At 45.9% G+C, this 22,454-nt stretch overlaps 1 protein-coding gene across 4 annotated transcripts in view; it reads right to left on the reverse strand.

The window, feature by feature from the left end:
- Positions 1 to 6,585: 6,585 nt before the first annotated feature.
- The window catches only part of RIPOR1 (RHO family interacting cell polarization regulator 1), a 44,480-nt gene continuing 28,611 nt past the window's right edge, over positions 6,586 to 22,454 (reverse strand). For 2 of the 4 annotated variants that reach the window (XR_010068630.1, XR_010068628.1), the window contains exons 13-22: positions 21,566 to 21,709; positions 18,600 to 19,298; positions 17,459 to 17,580; positions 16,221 to 16,410; positions 15,335 to 15,470; positions 14,274 to 14,435; positions 12,467 to 12,625; positions 11,308 to 11,970; positions 10,617 to 10,707; positions 6,586 to 7,556 (exon numbers count right to left, since the gene is read on the reverse strand). Coding sequence is in view for 1 of the 4 variants with exons in the window: in XM_063313209.1 (XP_063169279.1) it covers positions 7,459 to 7,556; positions 10,617 to 10,707; positions 11,308 to 11,391; positions 11,774 to 11,970; positions 12,467 to 12,625; positions 14,274 to 14,435; positions 15,335 to 15,470; positions 16,221 to 16,410; positions 17,459 to 17,580; positions 18,600 to 19,298 (1,938 nt within the window). In the remaining 3 variants the exon portion in view is untranslated. Of the gene's footprint in view, positions 7,557 to 10,142; positions 10,206 to 10,616; positions 10,708 to 11,307; positions 11,971 to 12,466; positions 12,626 to 14,273; positions 14,436 to 15,334; positions 15,471 to 16,220; positions 16,411 to 17,458; positions 17,581 to 18,599; positions 19,299 to 21,565; positions 21,710 to 22,454 lie in introns of all 4 variants that reach the window. The other 2 variants (XR_010068629.1, XM_063313209.1) reach the window with 2 other exon arrangements.

The raw sequence follows: 22,454 nt of genomic DNA on the forward strand, positions 1-22,454 counted from the left end.
GAAGCCCTCTGACGGGCTCCCCGGCTGCCTGCCCTTTCCTGCTCCTGCCTCTTCCCCCGTGGGTCGGGGCCCGAGGACAAGAAGGGCGCGGGATCCCTCGACCGCGCTGCCAGGGGGGCGCGTGGCGTTGAGGCGGAACGGTTTGGGCGGGAAGCAAGAGGGCGAGGCAAAACAAACGGTAGCGCGCGGAGGCCTCGAGGGCGGGGACCTTTTGCTCTCGACGGAATGGGCGACGTCGCCCTCTGGCGCGCCCTGCAGGCGACCCTGCTGCAGGGGCAGGGCCCTTCAGGCCCGTCGTATTCGTGGTAGTATAAAGAAGCCTATAGACAAACACGTGTATATACGTTTGTGTGTCTGTCTATGTGTGTGTGTATATATATATATGTATGTATATGTGAATGGGTCTTTGTGTATATATATCCACGGGTCTATCTATATGTATATAGGTAAAGGTAAAGGTTTCCCTTGACATTAAGTCCAGTCGTGTCCGACTCTAGCGGGCGGTGCTCATCTCCATTTCAAAGCCGAAGAGCCGGCGTTGTCCGAAGACACTTCCGTGGTCATGTGGCCGGCATGACTAAACGGAATGCCGTTACCTGCCCGCCGAAGCGGTACCTATTAATCTACTCACATTGGCATGTTTTTGAACTGCTAGGTTGGCAGGAGCTGGGACTAGCAACGGGAGCTCACCCCGTCACGCATCTATATGTATATACACACAGACAATATATGTACCATTGCAAACTTCAGAAAAACATAGCAGATCACCCACAGCTGGGTCAGTGGAGAGGAATGACCTTCATTTTTCAAGGAGTAGAACCTATTCAGTTCAAAGATAAATCCAAATGCTGCAAAGCAGCATGAATGCAAAATCTGAGAAGAGCCTTTGTTGTTCAGAGGTGCTAGAATGGGTCTTACCTGCAGGACCCCATGATGTGATGTAGATGGGTAGTAGGACATAATGGTTAAAAGCTGTGAGACTGTCCTTTCCAGGCATGTGCATATTTTGCGGAAGGCGTAGTGTGGAAAATAAGATCAACTGACTGCAGGCCTTCAAAGAGAGTTATTACTTTCCTTGAAATTTCTGAGGACAGTATGTCTTTAACGGCAGATTTCACATATTCTGGTAATCCATATATGAGTTAACATACAGCTTTCAAAACAGGAAGTGTTGGTTGGAAGAGAATAAGATACATGTCTTATCTGCACCAGTAAAAATCCATACTTCAATTTTAAAAAGAGCCCTATATTCCAATGAGGTAGGAAGTACACAGCCACCACATGCACCCACTGCTGTATTTCTTAACCACTAATCTCCATGAAAAGGTAAAAACAAGTCCAAATCAGATCTTGGGGAGATCAGATACATCCATGTGGATTTCTTGGCAATGCTACAGAAGTGGTTTGCCATTATTTTTTTGTGTTGTTCAATTTCTCAGTTGAGTATAAAAGTCAGGAATCTGGTAGTGCCCTTTCGGACTAACACATTTTATTAAAAGGCATAAGCTTTCCAAAATGTACACCTTTTTTAAAAAGGGTTAGTCGGAAAATGCCAGACTTCTGATTTTTTTTGTCACCATAGACTAACTTGGCTCTCCTACAATTTGTTCTCCAGGCCCAGTCTACAGTTCCTCTAGTTTTCTTTAATTAGTCATGGATTGACTCTGTGGGTTTCATTTCTTTCAACAGAACGTGCTCGTTCACAGAGAGTTCTAAGCAGGGTTCTAGAAAAAGAAATCCACTACACTGTAAAATTGTGACCTGCCCCATCTTGCAACAAAGAAAAGGGGGTGATCAGGTTCATTACTTGTGTGATTTGCCATCACAAATTGCAGCAGCCAGTAGTTTAGGTGAAATTAAGGTAAAGCCATCAGTGTTCATTAACTGGAATTGTATTGAAACCCAAGTAACAGAATGTAAGTTACTGAGCTAAGAGCAATGAGAAGGTGTTTTGACTCAATTGTGCTGGTGGGTTTTCTCCAAACGTATGATTGGACACTGTAGCTGATGTTTGCATGTGGTTAATTTAACCATGGTTTACTTAATTGGCCCATTAATTGGGTTTGCTCAACATGCTAAGCTAGAATGGTTCACGGTGTCACAAGAACACAAGGAAATAAAATGCTGGATTAAATAGATTTTGAACTGATCCAGGGTAAGTTCTGTTATGTCCATTTTACTTTTAAAATGTGGTCACTTTAGGGAAGATGTCAGATGACCTGTAGCACAATATTTTATTCTTTTTTGAGCATTTTGTCAGAATCTGTTGAACATGTGGATCATTTTCTTAAACATGCTATTTTTTGGAAAGCATGTTTTTGATGTTTATTTGTGCATTGTTTTTAGGGCAAAGGTTGGCTATAGCTCCATGTTTTGCAGAAAGATATATTTCAGTTCAGCTTTCTCAAATGTCCATGACTCTTTTTCTGTTCTTATTTTTATTCCTCCTTTCTGCCCTTAGGTATATGTACAAATATACGTATATACTGATGAACAGAAACAGCAAATGTAAGAAAAATATTGCATCGCTTTTTAGAAGCACACCTGTATCTTGACAGTTTTATGGCCCCTTTGCTTTATGTTTTCCACTTCTGTTACACATTTTATTAAAAAGTTGAGATGATGGACCTTATCTGACCCCCACCTCATATTTTTCTAGAAACAATAGCAAGAAATATTCTCCACTCCATTTGGATACATGCATTAGGAGACAATCTCAGATTTTCCCACAAGGAACTATTATAGGCTGTTCCTCCACTGCCACGGAAATCATCTGGGGAGCATAGGTCAAGACTTACACTGCTCTGGGTCTCCCTTTATTTATTCCCCTGACCCAGCCCAGAGCTCTAAGATTGGGAGGTAAGATCCAATTGCCATTTCCACATTGTTCCTGATTTAATACAGCTGCAGGGATCATGGAAATTTCGGTGGTAGTTAGATCATTTGTTTCTTGTTTAGAGTATTGTCCTTTACAGTTACAGTGATGTAAGCCTAGCAAGGCTGTTTGACCAAAGGAATTGACAATAAAAGGGTAAAAACACCCACAACATTCTCAGCAACAGTACAGAGGTGGTTTGCCTTCCATGATTTGTTCCAATTTCCCAGTCTAATTTACAACCCTGGTAGTTCCTTGTTTCCCATCCAAGAACTAGCTAGGTCTGATCCTACTTAGCTCCCCTCCCCCAAACTGAGTGCTGACATCATATGATTTTTAGAGGACTTTCTCTGAAAGCTCTTTCTATCCAGCTTCTGCCTAAAATACGTACTTGGAGAGTAATCTCACTTTAGTGCAGAACAGAGTGTAGGGAGCATTACCTGTTTTCCTCCCAACATGTATTTTTGTATTTGCTAGATTACAGTAGGATTATTTACTATTATTTATTAAATTTATATGGCGCCCAAGTCCCAGTGACTCTGGGCAGTTTACAAATGATTTAAAACATTTGAATTTTAATGTCATGAAAACATGACAATAAAAACAAGAAGAAACAAAAAAGGATTCAGATGACAGAATAACAAACTGGGTGGAACAAAAGAAAACAAGCTAAGCTAAAAGGAAGCTTCAGTCATCCCCACCAAAGGCCTGGGTAATGAGCCAGGTCTTCGGGCCCCTTTGAAACACCAGCAGAGCGGGAGCTGTTTGGATCTTGGGTTGGGGGTGGGGCTTTGCTCCAGAGGACGAGCGCTGCGACAGAGAAGGCATGCTTCCGGGGTCCTAATGGATGTCATTGCTTAATTGAAGAAACCCGGATTGTGCCCTCCCTGCCAGATTGAATTGGCCAGGCAGATACTGTAGGAGATAGGCAGTCCCTCAAGTAACCAGGCCTTATACCATGTAGGGCTCAATAGGTGACCATCAGCACCTTGAATCATATCAGAAAGCAAATGGGTGACCAATGCAGCTCACAAAGCAGAAGTGTTATGTGGGCATACCAAGGGACGCCCATCACTGCTTGCACTGCTTTGTTCTGGATCAGTTGAAGATTCCAGGTGGTCTTCAAGGGCACCCATGTAGAGTGCATTGCAGTAGTCAAATCCTGAGGTGATGAGGTCATGAGTGACTGTCTGATAGGCCCCTCTGATCTCCAAAAGGGCACAACTGGCACACCAGATGGATCTCTGCGAAGGCCTTCTTGTCCACAGCTGCCACATGCCCATTGAGCAGGAGCTTTGAGTCCAGAAAAAACCCCAAGTTGCACACCAACCTTTAATGGGGAAGTGCAACCCCATCCAAGGTCACAGATGAAATATTGCCAGATCCAGGTGGCCCAAACACCCACAGCCACTTGGTCTTGGTAGGATTGAGTTGGGAGTCAGAGATCCATCCATCCAAACCTGCACAGCCTCCAGGCACTGGAACAGAACCTCAACAGCCTCACTTGACCAGGGTTGAAAGATATAATTGGGTATATCAGTGTACAGGTAGTCCTCAGTCAACGACCACTTGTTCAGCTACTGTTCTAAGTTATGACAGTGCTGAAAAAGGGGTACTTACAACTGGTCTTCAAAGTTCCAGCCATCCCAGCACTCCTGCGGTCACGTGATTGCAATCTATGTGCTTGGCAACCAGCTTTTGCTTATGACAGCGCAGCGTCCAATGTCATGTGATCACCACTGGCAACCAAAGTCAGTGGGGAACCCAGCAGGGAAGATCACAAGTTGCTCTGGTAAGTCATTCACTCTAGTGGCTTTTTCCCTGAGGAGCCTGGCTATGGCACCAGCAACCCCCTGCCCATGGTGGCCCCCTGCACACCTTCCCCTACCTGGTAGCAGCCACCCCCGTTGCACTGGTGCCATGCTGGCCACCCTAGCACATTTGGCAGCAGCTACCCCCAGCCCTGTTGTCCTCATGCCATGCCAGCCACTTGTGCACCCAGCAGCAGCCACCCCTGGTCCTGTCGCACTTGGACAGCCACCTGCACATCCTTGCACACACTCCCCCACTGCACTCACACTGCCCCTGCATAGTCCTGGCCATCTGCGCACCCTCCGACACCTGGCACAGCTGGCTCCACTGTGCTCATGCCCTGCCACACCAGCCGCTCACCTGCCGGCCTGCTTGCAAGCCTGGGACTTGCAACTTCCTGCCAGCTTACCCATTGACTTTGCTTGTCGGAAGCTGGCAGGAAGCTGCAAGGACATCCTCATTTAATGACCCACAACTTAATGACAACAACAGGGAGTGCTGAGATTGCTGTTACTGTGATGCAATCACGTGACATCGTACTTTACGGCCGCATCACTTAGGAACGGAAATTCCAGTCCCAATTGGTGTCGTAACCAGAGGACTACCTGTACTGATGATACCAAACCCCAGTCTGTACGATGACCTTACCCAGTGGCTTCATATAGAAGTTGGAAAGGAGAAAGAGAACAGAACTGTGGGGCGCCCTACACAGGAAGGGCCTAGAGTGTGCTCTGCCCCAATACTGACTGCAACTGGCCCCCGAGAAAGGAAGAGAACCACTGCAAAATGGTGCCCCCAGTCCCTAACCCACAGAGCCAGCTCGGAAGGATACTGAGCCCGAAGGTATTGAAAGCTGCCGAGAGATCAAGGAGCACAAGGATGGGTTACTACTGTTGACCCTTTTAAAGAACACTGTATATTAGTCTCTTGATCTTTTCAGAGCAATGTAATCCCTTATTTTCCTTGATAAAGTTTGCTGTCTGTCAAGGTACAGGCAATAAGATTTAAGTGGGATTGGTAACAGTATTGCTGAAGAACCTTGCTAGTTCTAGATGAGTGAAGGTCAGGAGCTCAGGTCTTTTGCGGTTTGAAACTGCAAAAGACTTGTAGATCAAAAGAATTCTGCTTGCACCTTGGTCAGAATACAATCGAGGCTTGTCCTTGCTCATTTTAGGGAATAAAAGACAGTCATGGGCATGTATTTTTATAATATTTCACCTATTTCCTGTATCATTTATAGCCTTTTGAAATGTACTGTTTAGTTCCTTCTTAACACTTCGTTCCCTATGTTTTCCATTCAGGCATTGTTTATTTGAATTTATTAGCCGTCCAACTCCAATGGACTTCTGTTGGCTAAACAGCAGAACAGGATCAGGTGTTCTTAGGCAATTTGAGACGATGTTAATTTTTCTTAGTCACTTTGACAGTGGCAAAGATTGGAGTTAATGTTTTTAGGAGACAATGACCAAGAATTCTCAACCTGCGGAACCATTTTCCTTTGTTTTTTAAGTTTTTTTCAGATCTAGAAAAGTATCCCACAAGTAGTCTTCTTTTAGGTAATCATTTCTACAAGCCTGACTTATTTTTCCATGTTGTTTTAGTCTTTTTAAAGCTACTTTGACTACTTTAAAGGAAGACTAGAAATGAATATTGTAAATAAATAGCTTTCCAGTCCTGCAAAACAGACAGGCTGACATGTTACATGCGTTCGATCCTCAAAGTTGCCCTCTGCCTTCAGGGGGTGAAAAAAAAAAAAGCTTAAGTCTGGCTTGTTTTACAGATGATAAAATAAAGCTGTTATATTTTGTTGACCCAATTCATCTGCAGTACATCACTTCCCACAGCTGCTGAGAGACGCTGCCAAAAAGAATCCACAAAATTACACACTTTCAACTTACTTGTTCAAACTTCAGTTAATTTCAGGCTTAAAGTCAAAATTAGCCAAACCTCTTGATAATTACATTATATATATTTATATAGTTATGTAGATGTACAGATAAATTTATAGATACTTTGTAGAAAAGGACTTTTGCTTCCATTTGGCTGCAGCCTCCCCTCCCCCCAGCACACACACGCGCACACATTTACATAAAAAATATTAAAATAGCAGAAGAAGAGGCAGCTTCTGCCTGTTTTGTTTCCATCTTCCATAGCATTGTCATTAAAAAGACATTTCTTTCCCTTCCCTCACTGGGAATGAAGAACTCCTTCCTATCATCTTTTGGCGCGCTCTTCCCCCCCCTGCAATCAAGAGGAGGAATTTGCAGTTTGTCCAAAGCACTCGCAGAGTATAGCTGGCCCCAATTTCCTGCAGAATTCACAGTCCCAGAGGATGGAGGAAACAGTTGAGAAGAGAACAGGCTAAATATTAAGCAGGACTTTAAACACAAATTTTCCCAAGTTTATCTCAAATCGATGGCCTTTGCAACCGTGGCTGGTTTTCTCCAGAGAGGGATCTATTTTGGTCCTGGCTAATGATAAGATGCCCAGTTCAACATCCCCCTCCAGTAGGCTTCTGTAGAAGGAGAAACAGCAGATGCCCCACACTCTTATTGGCTGCTAGAGCTGAAGAGCTAGGACCAGGCATTCTCCACATAAGGCAGCAGGCCAGCGGTACAAATACTGCCGTATGGACATGCACCCAAAGTGAAAAGAGCTGCTGCCTGTTTGCGATATGCCAATCTGACTTCGGTCTGAGTGACTCCACTGAAGTTCTGTGGCATGCAAGGTCTGTGCCCACAAAGGATCAGCAGGTGAACTGAGGCGGCATCTCAGAATGCAGTACTGGCCATGCTCCCCGGGGCAAAGATCCGTGGCAGACTGTCAAGGGACTCTTCTAGCCTTCGGTGAGCTGACTTGCCGTCTTCCCCTGAAAACATATACAGAAATCAGCTGCCCATCAGGATAATTTCTGTCCCAACTTTGGACACAGGTCTATAAATGCTAGACTATAGGCTTTGACAGAGGCTGCCTTTCTTGGCCATGAACAAAAATCTGACGGGGGTAAAAAATGTCCTTGCTTCCTTGAAGTTTAATTACCTGGTTGCTGACTTGTAGGCAGAATGGTGGCAGCTTTTCAGGAACAGGGTTTATACAGTATAGTGGTCTAATCACATCTTGAATTTCAACCCTGGGCCATGATCCAACAACTGTAAGAATTGTTCAGAATGGATAGTTGAACTGCCAGAATTCTTCCTTTGGGGAAGAGTCAGCTTAAGAATAAGCATGCACTCAGTTCTTAAATATTTTGGATTGGTTACCTACTGTCTATTCTCTGTATAAGTCTCTAATATGGCTCTTACATCTCACTAAGTCACCACAAAATTTGGTTTGAGGGGCCAGCCACACATGGTATAATGTGATATGTGAAGCCCTTCAACTGAGCTATATATTTCACTATTTCTGCCCCGTCTCTTACGTTCAAGCCAGGGCGCGATACAATGTTTATCATTTGTTCCATGCTGATAGTTGTTGTTTGGAACACATGCATGTAAGCATGGGAAGAATGGTTGGGAGACATACATTATTGGGTTGACAAGCTGTAGAACTGTGTGTGTGAAATTCACAGTAAGAGGCATTTTGGCATGCTAAGCAGGTAACCTAAAGGTGGTGACACAGAATGGCTGGGTAGACAATGCAACAGATGATCACGTATAGCATGTGGGTTCCAATTTAGAAACTGCATTACTCATTTAAGGGCCTTTGTCAAGCATTTCATTCATTCTACAAATATATCCTTGTTTGACCTATTCACTCTCCCTTAAGCCCTAGATCCATCTTTGCTCTTCAGAGATAAGGAATGTTTAACACAATCACCAAGAATCTGGTGTCTCCTGAGACGCTAGGGCAGCAACTCTCAGAATTCTGAGGAACTTTGATGATTTGGGGATTTGCACTAGATTGGGGAAGGCTAATATAGCACATGGGCAATTAAATCATCTTGCTGCTTCTCAGAATTCTGTAGAATCTGGGTAGCTACTTTCCATATTTAGACAGAAATCAGTTTCATGGGCCGCTTCTGGCTGCCCTGTGGGCAACTTTGGAGAGTTTGCAGATTACCAAAACTATGTTTTTAAGCCTAGTAGCTGCGAAATGTAAAATTCAACCAGAAGTTTAGGATTATTTTTATAGGATACGAGTGTCCTGCACTTCTCTAGCCAAGGGCCAGATTTGGCTTTTGAGTGGCTACACACTAAAAAGCAGGCAAAGTAAGGAAAAAATCCAGCATTTACTCTCCTTAACTACAGTCTCTTTGATAAATATTCCTAGCATATGACAAGCATGGGGAACTTCCAGCCCGCTGTTTCTGAGCTGCTTCTTGGCAAGGGTTTAAACTAGCTTCTCTGGGTATCAATGGTGAGACTACGATCTCATGGGGGGAATGCATTTTGAAGGTTGAAGGGTTAGCCCTCCCCAATCTGAGACTATCTTCCTCTTGTTCTCCCACACTACAATAAATAAAGCACCCGTGAAGAATCTTTCCTCTGCCAAACTTTTCAAGCTTCTTAATGCAAAAGACCCTGAGCTGAAAGGTGTCATTCAGAGCTACAATGAAATGTGCTTTCCTTAAAGTCAAGAAGTAGGAAAATACATGGAGGTCAATGACAAATCCAAAAGGTGGATGTGATTTGCTTGCAAAAGAACTGAGTTCAATACCTGCTGCTCTGATTAAAAGACCAGGTATCCGGTGAAGGGAAAGACCTAAGCAGGGTTAAGACTAGGACCCTTTTAAGAGTTCTAGACATCTGAGCTCTCAAGCACCATTTATTTATTTAAGGCTCCTGAAATCAATAGCTCTGAGATAGTCCTGGAATTATATTGTAACCTTATTTATTATCTCCTCAGATTCATGCAATATTTGGTTAGTTTTACTGGGCTGAATGAAAAATACCATTTGAAAGTCTGAACCATGCTTTAGATGAGCCGCCTCTGCGCGTGGGGCCCTATCAAAAGCCATGGCACGCTAAGGCCACACAGCATGGGCAGCGCTGTGCTAGATGGACAAATATTTACTAGGTTCACACCACATGCTAAATCTTAAGCCTGAGTTAACAAAATACAATTACTGGGTTCATACTGCATGCAACATCTGAACAAATAAAACATATTTAGGGTTAACAGGATAGCGTGCTTCACTTGTACCAAGACTGTTACTAGGTTCACACAACACACAAGGTTATCCAATCCTATTTTAGTCTGTCGTAGCATGTTGTGCGAACCTGGCAGAGGTAGACCTAGGGCAGAGTCACTCAACCAATGTGCCGTTCCATATGCAACAAAGACGTAGACACGCACAGCCAGAAGACAAGTACAGCCGGAGGATGCCTACAACTCGGGGCCACAGTGGAGACGTAAGCCCAACAAGACCAGGGCTGATGGGACCCAGGACAAAAGACACTGGTTAGACATGCAGCAGGGGTGGGGGTGCCTAACAGGCTGGCTATGAGCTCCCGACCTGTGCAGCCGCTGTCCTGACCCAGAAGTCTATGAGCCCATCACAGGGTTCTTTCAGTGCCATCTAGCAAAGGATAACAAACAGCAAGGACTACGTAAGTGCCTTCGTTCTGTCCCCAGGATGCTGCATCAGTTATTGCTAAGTGAGGGGCAGCGCTGATAAAGCAGGTGGCAACCCTCAGCTGTGGTGCCAGCAGAGACCAAGAGAAGGACTGTAGATTCAGGAGGATCACAGCTTTTATACACCATGACCTGACAGGCTAGCACCAGTGCTGCAAAGCCATCTAGTACAGAGTAAACCAAGCTAGTTCCTTGTGTATGGAGAAGCTTGCCCCACCACCAGCAGCAAGCCCTATCTTGCCCCACCACCAGCAGCAAGCCCTATCTTGCCCCACCACCAGCAGCGAGCCCTATGGAAAGCCCCCTAAGGTGGGGAGTAGGCTGTCTGGGAAGAGAGCAAGGGAGGCGCGCTTACCACAGAGGAGGAGGCTCTGTTTGGCTGCTTCCCGCACAGCCTCTTTGTCAGTTTGGCACAGGTACACCAGCTGTTCAATGCTCTCCTTGGCCTGTTGAAGGGGGTGTGTGAAAAGACAGAGGAAATGACAGCATTCTTCGAGGACTTGGAGGAAGGTTGCACAGACAAAGGCCATGACCTGCCTTCCACCTTCCCAATTACATCACTTGGAATAACTGTCTTTGGTTATGGGAAGGCAGACCTGGTGGAGGGGGGGCGGAATCCTGACAGGGAGAGCAGTTTGACAGTGGAACCAGTGATTTAGGTTAGCAGTGGATCTCCCATGCCTGGGTGTATTCAGAGAGACTTCTGGGGGATGCTTTAATGTGGATTCTGCCCATTAAAGCAGGGGGTTGCACTCAAGAAGGCAAAACAGATCTCTTTCAAGGGTGCTAAGTTGGTTTTTCTGTTCAGGCTACTCCCACAGGCATGTTGTGAAATTGGCTGAGGACTCAAATAGAAACTCCAGCCCCTAAAAGCTCTTGCAGAGAGAAGAGGGTGGCCGAGGAAGGCATCTCCCCTAAGAGGCACCTCCTCCCAAGCACTGCCTCCACCCGACAGATTTCTTCTGAGAAGCCTCTCAACCCCAGTCAGTGCATTCAGGGAAAGACAAAGAGTTCCAGCTGATTATACCCAAAGGATCAGCCCTCACCTTAAGGCAGCCCAGAGCTGCACAGGCAGCGACTCGTGTCTGTGTCTCATCATCTTCCAACTGCTCCAAGAAGCAGATCAGGGCCTGAGGAAAACATGCCAATCAGTCTGCTTGGGCTCAACCAAAAGCAAGCCCTTCTTCTAGGGTGACATGTGTCATTGTATCTGTTCTAAGCCCACTGCCTTTGAATGTTTATGCAAATAAAGAACAGTGAGTAACTGATTTTGCAAATTCCTTCCTTCCTTCATCACACAACCTATGCCATAAAATCTGCCAACCCACAATACTGTTCCCTGCAGTTAGTGAGCAAGTCTCCCCATCTCCAGCAATCAGATTTCATTGCAAAAAGCCCAAGAAATGAAAATGATTCCTTTAAGAATGTGTAATGTGGCTGCATGCAAGGACCAGGTATCTTTTAATCTATCCATTCCCATGCATAGGGAAGAAATAGGAAATAGATACTTGCCCGCTCCCGAAAACTGGGGTTCTCTGACAGGTTGCGCAACTGTGCCGTTACAGCCCCAATAACTTTGGTGTTTCCTTCAACAAGAAGCAGACTCAGCGCTTTCAGTCCATCCTTGCGTAGCCGACTCTCTGGAACTCGCTTCAGTGCCTTCAAGACCACATCTTGGTCATCAGAATTCAGGTTCTGTGCTAGCAGGACTGCAGGCAAATTAGAAAACAAGCATTGTCGTCAACATCATGATTCAAGTCTGGTCCTGCCCAAAGCAACTGGTAATATTCCAACTGGGGAAATCACAAACCCAGTCATAGCTTTCCCTCTGGATGGCTTTTAAGAGGGTCCTCTCTTTCAAACGGTAAGATGGCTTACCCTAAAAATTCTTACTTTTGAGATCACACAGAGACCATTTTATGGCATTTGATTCATGGCAGCTATTCACACAGGCAAGTCATTTTGCCATCACATACCATCAATGGTATAAAGCATACTTGGGAACTCTCCTGGTATCCAAGGAGAGTTGGGTTGCTTGTGGTAGCCCCAACATACCTTTAGATTGAGTCACTGAAATACAGGACCAAACACACTGATCTTCAGCAATACATTTTTTTTCTCTTTTGGACCATGAGACCCTTCCCTGGCACCCCCTGCTGCAAAATGGCTGCCCACCCCGCTACAGGGTTGCTAAGCACTTGATACCTTCTTCAGCCAGCTCCATGATGTAGGAGTCCAGTGTAACAATAGGCAGGACCTCAAAGTGGCTCCAATATTGGAAGAGGGTGACCTGCTCAGCCTGACAACTTCCCTGACGCCTGGGCAGTCTGTGTTGCAGAAGTTCTTCCACCAGCTTTACACACACTGCAACAGGAAGAAGCGCACACACAGAGATACTCCATGCATTAGTGTGGTTTCTATGTATCTGGGGCATGCTAACAATAGAACATCCAGCTTCTTGAAGCCACACCCAAGTAGCATGTAAGTCACCATCTGCTATTTGAGGGACTAGTACAATGGATATAAATCTTAGGAACTAGCACTAGATGGAATAACTGCTGCCAGAATAGGATTGAAAATATATAAATGATGTGAATCTTTCTGCTTATCCCTCAAAACTGAATCCTAGCCCAAGAGCAACAGCATCCAACAAGTACAGGTAGTCCGTGCTTAGCAACCAGTTAGCAACTGTTGGAAGTTATAGTAAAGGTAAAGGTTTCCCTTGATGTAAAGTCCAGTCGTGTCCGACTCTAGGGGGCGGTGCTCATCTCCGTTTCAAAGCCTTGGAGCCGGCGTTGTCCATAGGACACTTCCGGGTCATGTGGCCAGCATGACTCACGGAACGCCGTTACCTTCCCGCCGAAGCGGTACCAATTAATCTACTCACATTTGCATGTTTTCGAACTGCTTGGTGTGCAGGAGCTGGGACGAGCAACGGGAGCTCACCCCGCCGCGCGGTTTCGAACCGCCGACCTTCCGATCGACAGCTCAGCGGTTTAACCCGCAGCGCCACCGCGTCCCTGTTGGAAGTTATGACGGCACTAAAAAAGGAGACTTACAACTATTCTCTGAAGTTGTGGCCGTCACAGTGTCCTTGCAGTCACATGACTGTGATTTGGGCACTCAGCAACCAGCTTGCAATTACAACATTGCAGGGTCCTGTGGTCAGGTGATCACCATTTGTGACCTTCCCTGCCAGCTTCTGACAAGCAAAATCAATGGGGAAGCTGGCAGGAAGTTGCAAGTCATGGTCATGTGACATAGCGCTTAACAACCCATGGTGATTTGCTTAACATCCACAGCCAGAACAAACTGACGTCATAAGTCGGATGTGGTCATGTGACTTTCCACTTTATGATCATATCAATTAGCGACGGAGTTGCCGGTCCCAAGTGCGGTAAGGACTACTTGTATGGTTCAACTGTACCCATCAAGAGGAGAAAAAGGCTCAGATGACTGCTATGGGTAGTAAAACGCTATTCTTGGAAGTAGCAAGGTTTGGATTTATTGCTGAGATAGTCCATGTCAAAGAGAAACCTAAAAGTACCCTCAAGGTAATTCCTCTATAAAAGCCCAGCTGGCTACTTCTATGGCTGTACCTATCTTGCTCATTAAAAAAAAAAATTCATTATGAAAGTGTAAAATGTTGTCTCTGGCTCATAATTCAGCTCTCTGGTAGTGCTGGCTTAAAAAGGATTCCCAAACACGCGACCCCGTGGGGCAAAAAATACAAGCAGTTTCCTGTGAGCTCCCCAAAACAGAGGGGTACAGGGTAGGGGAGACTCAGAAGGCTGCCAAGCAGATCAGATTAGCAATTTGCCCTTCCCATGTGACTCTGTCAATCATACATGATGTGCCTGCCCCGTCCCCCAAAGGCGATCTAGGCTTCCACGGCAGACTTTTTTCAGATCACAGAGCACAATACCATCTGAAAATCTAGAACCTGGGGATGGGGAAGAGAGAGAAATAAGCACATAAAACAGGAATTGCTCCGAATGTAAGATACACTCACCTGAATCTGCCAAGCCTTGCTGGCGGTCATTGATGCGTGCTGCATACTCAGCCTTGAATGTCTGCATGAACTTTTCTACGGGGCAGGTATACACATTAGGGATGGCCACACAACCATCCCAGAAAGGGAAAACTCCTTCTTTCCACTTTGAGAATTGGACCACTGAGAACAGAGAAAGGTACCCGGCCTCAACTAACGCTTCTGGTTATCCCATCACCACCCCAAGGAAGGTCCTCCCCTTGATCCACAGCCTTGACTTTATGAAACTCCCTCCCACTGTCCTGCGGGAGTGCCTACAGAGGGCTTATAAAGGTTAATTCATCCATACTAATGGAAGCATGCTTAGGCTTATGATCAAAGTGTACCTTAGTCCTCCATAATGCTCTCAGGTTATGTTCAGAGAAAAACTACTATTCAGGTCCGTACTGGCTACGCACAGTGCTGATTGGCTAGCAGTTTTGAGGTCACAAACACCTGGCTCAGAATTGGTTCTACAAACTTTTTAAAAATATCTTGATATTAGGTATCCAATGAATATAAGGAGTGGATAAAATAAATAGATGGACCCCTGGGGGGAAATTAGAAAAATCAGTCTGCCACGCGGAATTATGGGAAAAGTGGCATGGCTAGTAACGATTGCAAATCAGCAAGTTCTTCCCATAAACAAAGGTGCAAAGGTCGGAGGAAACCAAACTCCATGAGGAAAGAAACACATCTCAACTGTGTTTTTTGATACAGATTCTTATTCCCCTTAGTTACACGCCCAGGGGTTGTCTTCCAGAAAGGAATGGCTTAGAGCAGTATGTCTCAACCTCAGCAACTTTAAGATGTGTGGACTTCAACTCCCAGAATTCCCCAGCCAGCATGCTGGTTGGGGAATTCTGAGAGTTGAAGTCTACATTTCTCAAAGTTGCCAAGGCTGAGAAACTCTGGTTTAAAGAATATACTCTGCCAACATGTTCTGATTGCTCAGTGTTGATCCCTTCTTCCCCAAGAGTAACCTTAAGCCAGCAACCAATGCTGTCATCTCCAGATGCACCCTCTGGATGCCCATTTCCTACCTTCTTCAGCACAGCTGGCTAGCCCCGCTCGATCCACTATCAGGCGACAGACCATCTCTAGAACCTGCACTTCTCTTGCCAGCCTGTCAAGGGCATACATTTCCTGGCAGCGGAGAGGTCCAAACTTGCCCAGCTTCTAGGAATCAAGACACACATCACCAAAGTCAGTCAGGAAAGAAGACCTGATTCCAACGCATATTGTGCAAAGTGTTTTTAAAGTAAGAAGGAATGTGGTTTGTTTTGCAAACCAGGGTGAGCGAAATCCAGGTTCCCTGCACAGCAGGGGTACACAGTCTGAGGCCCCAGGATCATATGTGCTTTTCCAAACTCTTAGCTCAGAACCCTGGCCCAAACTGCTGCCGAATTATAATTTTAATGTGGCAGAAGTGGAAAAGTATTACTTCATGTATTTTATTTTGTTTCACGATATTTGTAGGGCACCCCATCCCAAAGGACTTTCGGTAGTGAACAACAAAGCACAAAAATAGCACGGGTTTGATAATGATCATATCAAATCATATCATTATTTGAGGGAGCGCCTCTTCCAGGTTACATCTACCCATCCCATCAGGTCAAGCACGAGGAGTATGCCAGGGAGAGCCTGCAAGGTGGCTGTATGAGATTAAGTGATGGTTGTTCTCTCGCCATCTTGGGTTTTTAGGTTTTCAGTTTTATTTTTTATTGTTTTTACGCATTGTATGCCGCCCAGAGTCATGTTTCGTGAGATGGGTGGCTATATAAATTTGCTAAATGAATGAATGAATGAATGAATGAAATAAATAAATCAAATCAAATCATTATGTATTTCCAGTTTATGGGAAAGCCTGATTTTAAAAAAAATCAAGATAGACATACACCAGGCGACAATGCATCGTTTCACACTCACTAGCAGCAAGCGGTTGCAGTGGTTCAGATGCAGGACCAGGGCCCTGTCAAGGAATTCGATGCCTGTGCTCATAGGCTCCAAGCTGCCCTCCGAGCTCAGGCACCCAGCAGAGTCTTCAGCAGCCACAACGTCACCAGTCCCTGGCACCTTGCCCACAGATGTAGCCTGTGCACTGCTTGCCATTGCCACCCTGTAAAGAGAAGCAGCAGGAAAAATATACGTGAGGTTCTTGTCTTCCATAAACCCATCTTCTCCCACTTGGCAATATGCCTGCTTTCAAGGCATGGTGGCCAGATCCAGCTTACAGGCAAAACAAAAGGGCTCCCAGGCCTGCCCAAACTGATCTCAGTCCATTGAATAAATGTGCCCATCACCCCTGGGCACCAGGGTAGAGAAGGCAGGATGAAATCAAGTCCAATGTGGTTGGAAAAGTTGGTCAAAGGATCTTGGACAACATTTCTCACTTGCAAGTGGAAGGGGGGGTAGTGTGCAGATCATAGCAGCAGTATCAACCACTGGCCACAGAGTGGTGCTGCTGCTGCATTTTCTGCCAGCTTCCACCTGTTAGACCAGATGGTTTTGCACTGATTTCCAACAGCTGCATTAGCATCGTGGGAAAGGTCATTGGCATCCTATAGCAAGCCATGCCAAGATAATAGCTTGGAGGGAGCAGGCTTCAGCCAGGCACAGGAGATACTGAGAAGCATTCCTTAGGAGTGGGCCTCTGTGGCACAGCCTGCTACCCTATCTAATGCTGACTTCTCCAACCTGGTGTCCCCAAGGAATGACAGGATTGCAACTCCCAGAACTCCCATGCTGCCTGAGAATTCTGGGAGTGGAGTTGCACTCTCAGTACCTCCGGAGGGCACCAGACTTGAAAAGCTACCTTAAAGCAGAGGTGAGCAATCTTGAGAGCCCAGGGTCATAAATGGTCACCTGAGCCTTTTAAAAAAAAAAAAATCCTACAAAACTCCTGTCAATTATAACTGCTACAGCTGGGCTGTAAGACTAAGATGTCTTAGTCTTTGCCAAAGCAGGAAGTTAGAGTTTTGCAGCACTTTAAGGAGTCACATTATTATTACATTTGCTTTTGTGAATTATCAGATGAACATCTTGGTTCTCACTACATGGATGCTATAATTCTGCCCTCCTGGTGTCAGCACTCCAGTCACTAAGGCCCTCTTCCCAGGTGATGCTACACTTGGATCTGAGTGAGCTGTCTTGGCCACCCCACTCACTTGTCATCATCTCCTTCCGAGTCTTCTGTATCAGAAACGTTGAGGAAGCTGAAACTCTCAAGCGCGTGTTCCACTGTCAGGCTGGTACTAGAGGCTCGGCTCAGGCACAGCCCTTGCTTTTGCTTGTAGGGTGGAAATAAAAACAAGTATCAGACAGGTTCTCTTTTTGGTCCCTTCTAGATTGAACAATTCTCCTTATTGCTCTGCTTCTTGCCCTGCTGGACTTGAGCTCCAAAGTGCAAAAGAGAACACACACACAACACAAAAACAAAACACCCAGTGTCTAATTTCTGAGCAAATCTTGAAAGATGAGGTGGGAGGATGCCATGCTGGCTGGGGAATTTTGGGAATTGAAGTCCACACATCTTCAAGCTGACATGGTTGAGAAGCACTGCTCTAGAGGACATACAGAATATGAACTACGCAGACTTCTCTGCATTTCTTTGCAGGCGTCTTGTATCTCATTCGCTCCATCCTCCTTCTCAAAACAGCCATCCCCCAAGCAGGAGAGGTTTGGGCCTCTGATCTGTAGGCAGGAAGTTTATCTTGTGCAAAATACAGCGGAAGTGTGTGAGTTGAAGATATACCCAAAGTTGCCCTCAAAAGCTCACAGAACAGATGTGGTGAGAAACATATTGGAAAGATTTACTGCACTCAGGAGGTACAGCTTCATCAGTCCCTTCAACATTTCTGTGTTCCTTCCTGGAACTGGCAAAAATTATGCAAAACATACATAAACATAAAACAAGTGTGCACGAAGTGAGATAGCTTGCATAATTTAAGCAAGTTCCCAAAACTAGGTTTTGGCTGGAGGAATTCAAGAACTCCAAAGGGCAGCAGTCATGTAGAATGGCAATGGCTGGATCTCAAAACATGAGTGGGGACTTTCCGAAATAAATTAACGTAGCATTTATTTTAAATCAGTAAATTCTCATGGAATCGCTAATTCTCTTGAGATTTTGGCAGATCTTGAGGACTTGACCCAGAAACTCATGACATTTGGGGTAATGTTCCAGAGGTCAAAAATGTCCCTGAGATAAAGCAAAAGAAATTGCTAAAATTTGCAGTGTTCAGTTTATTGTTTAAAATGCTATGAGAACCCCATCCAGCCTCTAATGTGGTCTTAAGCCCACTCACTTACCAAGAGAATCTCCTCAAGATGCTTGAGCTCCTGCTCCAGAACCTGCAGCTCAGGGAATTGTCCCCGATAGTCATCCAGAGCAGAAGCCAGTGTGTTGATGGCCTCCTCCAGGCCAGAGTCCACCAGTTTGGGCCTTGGGGCTTCTGAGATCCCTGATGGCTGAAGGTCCCCCAGGGCTGATGGGGCCAATGAGGACTTGGGCTGTTGAACTTCTTGGGCTGGACCAGGTGTGTCCTCGCTCTCCTCTGCAACCGGGGTGGCCCCATCAGACTCCCCCTCTTGCTCTTCACTCTCATAGATCGGAGTGTCCAGTGGTGAGCCCACACTTGGGGGCAAGGAGTTCGTTTCCAGGGGAGGGATGTCCCAAGGGCTAGTGTCTTTGGGGACAGGGCTCTCCCTTTCTTCTGCCATTGGCAGATCTACACTTGCTTCACTGATTTGGCTAAGAGTCCGGGCATAGGGCACGTGTCCGTTTGCCATGGCAGCCTCCTCTCGGACTGCCGGCTCTTTGTCCTCAGGCCGGGTAAAAGCAATTTCAATGGCAGGTGCAGTGGCCTGCACTGCGGGTTGCACAATAGGCCTGGGCAGTGAATGTCGGGCACTTCCAGACAGCTGGGGGCTGGAAGAGTCATCTGATGACTCTGAAGAGATGGACCAGGCTGCCCCATTCTCCAGTTCCTCCTGCTGCCGCAGCATATTCTGGAGGAAATAACAGCATGGATGAGATACAACTGCACTGAGTGTTGCACGTCAAGATGAGCACGCAAGCAGAACCTTTTGCACCCCCAGGCAAACAAACAGCACAATCATTCTTTCCACAGCCCCACCCCTGCTGTCTTCTGCAACAACCACCTTTCTCCTTCCTTGACCTGGCCTGCCACCACCTCCAGGTCAACACAAGGCTGCAGCTGAACTACACCAGGCACCAAACCCCTTTCCAGCTGCTGGGTCCCTTCATGTAATCTTGCAAATGACCCAGGTGCAAATATACATACCCACATTTTTTACAAGATGGAAATCGCACGCTGGCCATTCTTAATAAAATACTTTGAACACTTCGAATTTAGTGTCGAGACAGGGTGGGGGTGATCCCTTACAGCTCCCAATCCCACGTTAGTCATCTCTGTCCTACTCCTTCCTATCCTCCAGCCAGCTGCACACACACACAGGCTGTTCAGTTTGGGTGGGGGGAGAGCTAGCTATCAGAGGGAAGGTCTATATCTGGGGGAAGAAGGGCCTACTAAAAGGACTCATTTACTTCCCACCTCCTCTGCCCCTTAATGTGTGCAGCAGCTGGAGAACACAGCCCAGCATGTGTGATGCTGGCATGTCTCCACAGTTAAGTAGCTTGCTCTACCTTCCATATACATTGGCAAACCCACAGGGAAGAGAGGTCAGCTGAGATGGCCTCCTGAAAGATACAGGAGGTTCTAGAATGGGTTTTTGGGATAACCAAACTGAGTTGGGACTTTCTCTCTCTTGCTGTATTACCTCCAAAAGCCTTTAGCAAGAAAGAGGTTAGGATAGACGATGGGCACGTTTGTAATTCTGAAAAAACAATGGTGTGCAAAATGACCACTGCAGTCCTTTCAGTGAATCCCTGCTCAACCTGATATTCACAAAGCTAAGGGTCTCCTTAGCAAAGATCCCTGGTTGGGATTACACACTAAACCATGACTCGTTTTAATCATAATTCGTTGAACAGGCCACAATGGCCTGGTTTGCCAGCCTCAGGAAGCCATACAGCATGGTTTATCAGTTACAATACCTGGATTTATACACTGTGCTAAGCCAAACCAAACAAGCCATATTATGCTGGATACGATGTGTGAAACAGCAACCCTTCCTCTTTATGTCACGATGAGAAGTAAGTAGACTTAACAGTGAAACAGTATAGTTCAACTCTTGGCCAAGCACCACATTGTCTCAAACATCAACCTGTGGATGGGGCCAGCCAAAAATGGATAAGGACACCAGCTCTTTCTCAGACACCTTCTTCTCATTCTTTCTCCCAGGCAGTACACTATCAAAGAAGATAGCTCTTACAAGAAGTCTGGACTGATCAACTGCAGAGGGCTTTTGAAATTAAGTCCAGGGGCACGTGAAAGTAGACCAAGGGTTACATATAGCCCATAAACCACAGGTTGCCTACTTGTAACTTACAAGGAAGGAGATCTTTCATGCTAAACATCCAAAGCTTAGCACTGGGGTAAGTCCAGAAGAACGGAATAAGGAAGTCCTCAATTAATAACCACAATAGGGACTGGAAAACTGGTTGCTAAGCGGAGCAGTGGTTAAGTGAGTCACCACGTGACCGGACCCCATTTTACAACCATTTTACGGCAGCTGTTAAGTGAATCACCACAGTTGTTAATTGAATCATGGGTTGTTAAGTGAATCCAGCTTCCCCAGTGGACTTTTTTTGGTCAGAAACCAACAAAAAAAGGTAGCAAACCATGATCACATGACTGCAGCATGCTGCAACTGGTCGTAAATGCAAGCTGGCTACCAAGCGCCTGAATTCTGATCACGTGACAGAGGGGGTGGTGCGACATTTTGCGACAGTGTAAGTGTGAGTACAGGTAGTAAAGCACTTTTCCCAAGGCCATCGTAACTTTGGACCGTTGTTAAATGAATGGTCATTAAGGGAGGACTACCTGTAGTACCAGATGCAAAGTGGTGTGGGGACACAAATTATGGCTACAAAAAGGACAAGGCAGCAGCCTGCACAACGATGGACCCTCCCCTCCACCCCCGGGCTGCAGGAGCAGCAGCTAGTAAACACACGATCAAAAGAGACTACTACAAGCAAGCAAGGCAGAGGAAGCCACTTACTGTTCACTACTGCCAAGTACCACTTATCCTACCCGAGCAATGCCATCAGGTATTAAAAAGAGGGGCTACAGACTAAAGCAGAGGAAGCTCTACTTTGGGACACCGAGCGATGCAACGGTGCGAGCACTTACGCAGCCCTGAGATGCCCCTGTGCTGAGCTGCACCGAGGAGACGTCGCTGCATGAGCAGCTCCATGGCAGCCTTTCCCGGAGGGTCTCCTGGAAGACGTCCATCAAGGGCCGCCTGTGCTTGGGGACCGCCTCCCAAGGCAGGCTCTTGAGCAGAGAAAGAGGCTGCCGTCATCCCCAAGGACTTCAAACAGCAGGGGGTGCCCTATTTCATCGTTTATGGCTGTTCAGGAAACCAGGACAAGGAACGCCCTACTCTGCAATAAAACTAGCTGTACGTTTTCTCCAATTAGAACAATTAGTTGTTCTCCTTCCTTTTTTCTTTTTTTATGTTTCACCTACGAATGTGAACAGCCTTAGTCTGATAAAACTAGGTTTGTTATGATAAGTTTGGTTTGTTCTTGGATCACAAAAGAAAATGTTTTAGGTGCCTACTTGTTCTCCCCTTTCCCTTCCTGTGATGTGACTTAAGGCAACGTAGGCACACAGCATTTTGCAGGGCCACGCATGGACTTCAAAGGATGTGCTGAAGGTTACACCTTCCAGAAGTAGAGAAGGCCAGGATTAAATGGGCAGGGCCAGCTCAAAGTAAAATTGGATTAAATAAAAGTAGCTAATACAATTACCTCCATATATTTAATCACTGGCCCCACCTGTTTCATGACGTTAGAATTTTAGTTTTGGAGAACCTTTGGAGAACTCTGGGGGCTGCGGCCCAAACATCAAGGGCTACATTAGTTGTATAATCTCAGATTGCACATCCATATCTTAATCCAGCATTTCCAGAAGCAGTTAAACATTTCTGGGTTACCTGAACCAAAAATCTGTGTTTCAGGCTCTGATTACATATCAAGATGGCAGATACAAATACAAGATTAAATCCCAGTGCTTC

The sequence above is a fragment of the Candoia aspera genome, chromosome 11 (genome assembly GCF_035149785.1).
Source record: "Candoia aspera isolate rCanAsp1 chromosome 11, rCanAsp1.hap2, whole genome shotgun sequence".
NCBI lineage: Eukaryota > Metazoa > Chordata > Lepidosauria > Squamata > Boidae > Candoia > Candoia aspera.